We start from the raw sequence: 4784 nt of genomic DNA, 5'->3' as shown, positions 1-4784 counted from the left end.
GACTGGTTTTCGGACCCCCCCAATACAGTAAAACTGCACATTTTAGAGTGGCCTTTTATTGTGGCCAGCCTAAGCAATAATCACCTGTGCAATAATCATGCTGTCTAATCAGCATCTTGATATGCCACACCTGTGAGGTGGATGGATTATCTTGGCAAAGGAGAAGTGCTCACTAACACAGATTTAGACAGATTTGTGAACAATATTTGACAGAAATAGGCCTTTTGTGTACATAGAAAAAGTCTTAGATCTTTGAGTTCAGCTCATGAAAAATGGGGGCAAAAACAAAAGTGTTGCGTTGATAATTTTGTTCAGTGTAGTTTGGTAATATAAACCTAAAGGGGTAGTTCTCACAAAAACAAAAAGTCAGGCGTTATTTACTCACCCTTGTCTTGTTGTGTGACCATTTTACTTTTTTAGAGGGAAATATTTATTTAACACAACAGAACTTTAAGGGCTGCCAGTTTAAAAAACAGCAGAAACAAACTGAATAACCATATAAAGTATTATTATCATTATTATTGTTAGCTTTTTTTTTTAAATTAAAGTTGTCAACACACCTGTCTGGTAGTGCTTGGGTTCCTTGTCACATTGTCGTTCTTATTTGAGGTCTGAAAACACTTAACTTTCAGAAACGTGCCATCATGCTCTTGAATCCATTATTACACCACCACCTGTGCTTGTTAGGTCTGAGATCATGTGTCATTGTTTCCTGGGTCCAAGCATTCTATCAGACTCCAAAAGCTACAAGTAGTGCTAATATACACTGATGGTGTGCTGTAATAGTATTAAAAATCATAATGATGATGAATTAAATAAGTTACACAATCCCAAAGACTGTATTTATACACCATGAGTTTCTAAAATCTTAAGGTGTGCTTTAGAAATGGAAAGTGCTCATGAACGACTGCTGAGATAGTATTCTTACCCGAAACTGAATTGAGGCTTGGACCTGGAACTATTATTCATTATGTCGCAAATTAACAAGTAGATATAGTTGAACAAAAGTATTAAAAGGGACTTTCACAAAGTTTAAAAGAGCACTGGATGTTTCCAAAAAGTTTCGTACGAATTAGCCACCTCGTAAAATACATACGAATTGCTGTGAGATAGCGTTGGTATAGAAGAAATGTATATTTATATTTATGCTATTTCATTTTTTCCTCTCCTTGTCTTTCATATCCTCTTACAAGTACAGGGAGAGAATTTCCCTTATGACTAATATTTAACAACTTATCTTAATATTTAATTAAGATAATATGTTATTTTTTGACAGGCTCATCTTAACACATTCTCCCATATTTGGATTTGGATTGTGTGCACAATTCCACAGATCAAACAATTGCATGTTTTCTCATCCTCGTGACTTATACACACTTGACATCAAGTAAAGTATAAAAGCAGGGCTCTTTCTGGAACTTCACAAAATCTTCCTCTGAGATTCTGAAAGCAACGATCTGAAAACCAAGGTGAGTTTTTAGCACAGAAACCTTCTGAAAAAACTTTGTCTTTAAAATACTAGCATATAATAATAATAGCATATGAGTACAGGCAGTTCACTTTTCCTGCTTATTAATTTTCAGGTTCATAATGGCAATGCTGAGAAGTCTGCTACTTCTTTTCACTGTGTTCTCCTTGGGGAATGCAGATGGTAACCAAGACATTTATTTATATAAATCCTCATTATTCTGCCAAACCTTTTACATTTTGTGGAGAGGGATGGAAAGAAATATACATTGTTCTGTCTATTTGCATAATAATATGAGTATGATGTGAATATTACAAGAATAACTTTTATGTACTGGATACAGTTGATATAGATGAAAAATGCCCCTTTGGGTGGACAAATTTTGGAATCCGATGCTACAAGTTCTTCTCTCAGTCCACTAACTGGATCACAGCAGAGGTAAAGTGCTAGTTACAATAAGGTGTTTTTTTGTATTATTTTTAATGTTTTTATTATTTTTTAAATTACTTAACAACATATTTTTTATTGTTTTTGCTATAAAGACTATATTTTGTATTGACTAAAAAATATCTCTTTAGAGAAGCTGTCTTAGTCTGGATGCAAATCTCGCATCTGTGCACAATAAACTGGAAAACGATTTTCTGCTGAGTCTGGTGCCTTCTACACGTTGTTGGCTTGGTGTTCATGATGGTGTACAAGTAAGTTACATTGTGTGGTCTAATGAGACTTTTTGCTTATCTAGAATAAAAGTTTTAAAGTTTCTAACGAAGACAGTTTGACTTTAAAGTAAAACTAAATGACCTTCTTTATGGAGTCTGAGTAGTGCACTCTTATAATAACTGTTGCTCTTTAGGAAGGACAGTGGATATGGAGTGATGGGACTCCATATGACTACACCAGCTGGTGCTCTGGGGAACCTAACAATATGGGTACCGAGAACTGTGCAGAGATAAACTGGACCTGTAAGAATGCAGTGTGGTTTTTGCTTTCAATGATTATTTACAATCCTATAATTTCATATCAACAAGTAAAAAAATAAATAAAAATAATTGGCTACATTTCTAACACCACTAACTTATTTCATTTTTCCACCCTACAGCTAACCATTGCTGGAATGATGTGACCTGTTCAGCCTCAATAGGTTATATTTGTGCTAAGGACCTGTGAGATTATACGCAGTCAGCCTGCTCCACAGTTACTTTGACTCTATTATATTTTCATTTTCTGATCTTATCTTGACAGAATATTCTCAGCTTTGATCTCTTCTCAATACTGATCCTCTAATCAATAAATGCATGAAAGCAAAGCTTGTGTGTTGTGGTGTTAAATCAAAATCATTTATAACATTATTGTGAGAATATGATTATTAGAAGGACAAAAAAGCAATTAGTATTTTGCAATTCTAATGCAATTATCAGGAGTAGATAAAAGATTAAAAGTTTGATTCATATTAAACATTAAAATACAATCTATATGTTTTTATTATGTAAGAGCTTATTGGGAATGCAGTGTCAACAAGTATTTGTAAAGACAAATTAAATTAAAATCTAATGCATTAAATATCTGAACAACACATTTAAATTACTATAATTAAAATGACTTAATAAGTGTTGATTAATTTGTATTGAATTACTGAGCCTTTATCCACAAAGGCAACACTCTTCATATAGAACATTGTTTTCATAGCAGCAATTTAAAGACATGTATATTGACTTTAACTGTTTGATTAAGAGTCAGTGTTTTCACAGTGCATTCTAAAGTTATCGACACAAGTCAACCTGCCCTCATTAAGCTTCAAACTAAATAAAAAAAGAGCAGATTATTTTAGATACTGCGATCAAACCTGACATAAACTAATTCTTAAACACACAATGAGTATTTCTAAAAAGTTTATATGAAAGATAAAAATGTCTAATTAGTAGCCTAATCACTGTGTTAGCACTAGTCTTCCGATAAATGTGACAGAATGAAGCAGCGGTGTTGAGAAGGTTACTTTGGAAATCTAATAGGTTACAGATTAATCTAATAAGTTACCCTATTTAAAATATAATAAGTAGTGTAACTATTTCAATTACTTTATTAAAGTAATGTAACTGATTACATTTGGTTACTTTTTGATTACTTTTCTAAATTTCTGTCAGGACCACTATCGTCAAAGATGATTGACAATTAGCATATAGTTTGGATTGGCGGAATGGTTCTGTTCTGGGCAAGAACTCCCAGCGCATCCATGCAGCCTAGCATAGATGAGAGCAGGCAGAGCAGCGATAACCCTCCAGGGTAAACAGAACAGAACCAACAAAAGTATTGCAGATTTGTTTAAGTTCAGTAATTTTATGTACACATTTTTGAATTTGTCTGATTCAAAAGAGAATCAGAAGGCTGGATCCTGACTGACAGAGGAGGAGTTGGGGATGGAGGAGGGTAATTAGCTATTGAGCAATGTGAAAACTGCTGATAATACTGACGACCTTATATATGGATGGTTAGATAGGTGTCGTATTCCTATAGGTAGATGGGGATCAGCTGAGAGTCAGCTGATGTGAGCTTGACTAATGTGACCTGCCAGAACTAATGCTACGCTCAATTTCTAGCGAATGTTTTCAACTGTTAATCATTTTCAAACATTTAAAACAGGCAGGGTTAGGCCTAACCTTACAGTAGATCTCAACACTGATTACTGTCAGACTTTCAAAATCCTTCCTCACTTGAATTACAATTATAATAATATAATTTTAAATCACAGCCGCTACAAAATCAGACTTTACCACCTCTTTTTACTTTGAGAACATGTGTGTGAAAATATTCAGATGTAACCCCCTTTGTAATCATTTACATTTTCATAAGTAACTGTAATTACATGATTACAGTTACATTTATTTTGTAATTAAATGATGTAATTCAGCTACATGTAACTAATTATTCCCCAACACTGTGAAGCAGGTAAGCCTGACATGACATGATGTTATCACTGTCTCTGAGGATGAGTTCAGAGGGCTCTGATCCAAGTAAACATGCCTAATCAAAGGTAAACAAGCTCGTCTTAGAACAAAATTACCATCCAATCACAATTCGTTGTTGATTAACTTGCAGTTAGTAAAGGCGGGATAGGCAGAATCACACTGAATGACACACACCAGAAGTGCATTCTCTCTCTCGCGATCCCAGTACTCTCAATCAGTGCACAATCATGTATCAATGCTTCTGTACCGTCTGTCTGACAGTAGCAATGAGAGGAGTCCATGACTGGGTGGCAAGAATCTTTGATCATCTGAGATCATCTGACGCCAAGATATTCAAAGTGTTTGACTCTCTC

General features: G+C 34.5%; 1 protein-coding gene across 1 annotated transcript; it reads left to right on the top strand.

Moving 5' to 3' along the window:
• The first annotated feature begins 1276 nt into the window (after positions 1-1276).
• LOC306876105 (ladderlectin-like) lies at positions 1277-2771 on the top strand. The gene is made up of 6 exons (XM_079427029.1): positions 1277-1469; positions 1584-1651; positions 1812-1906; positions 2047-2166; positions 2322-2430; positions 2568-2771. The coding sequence occupies exons 2-6, from the start codon at positions 1591-1593 to the stop codon at positions 2633-2635; spliced, it is 453 nt and encodes a 150-aa protein (XP_079283155.1). The 5' UTR covers positions 1277-1469; positions 1584-1590; the 3' UTR covers positions 2636-2771.
• Positions 2772-4784: the final 2013 nt, after the last annotated feature.

Source organism: Barbus barbus (assembly GCF_936440315.1).
Source record: "Barbus barbus genome assembly, chromosome: 10".
In the NCBI taxonomy this organism is placed as follows: domain Eukaryota; kingdom Metazoa; phylum Chordata; class Actinopteri; order Cypriniformes; family Cyprinidae; genus Barbus; species Barbus barbus.
Note: the sequence above shows the minus strand (reverse complement) of the source record. Positions and strands in the feature narration are given on the sequence as shown.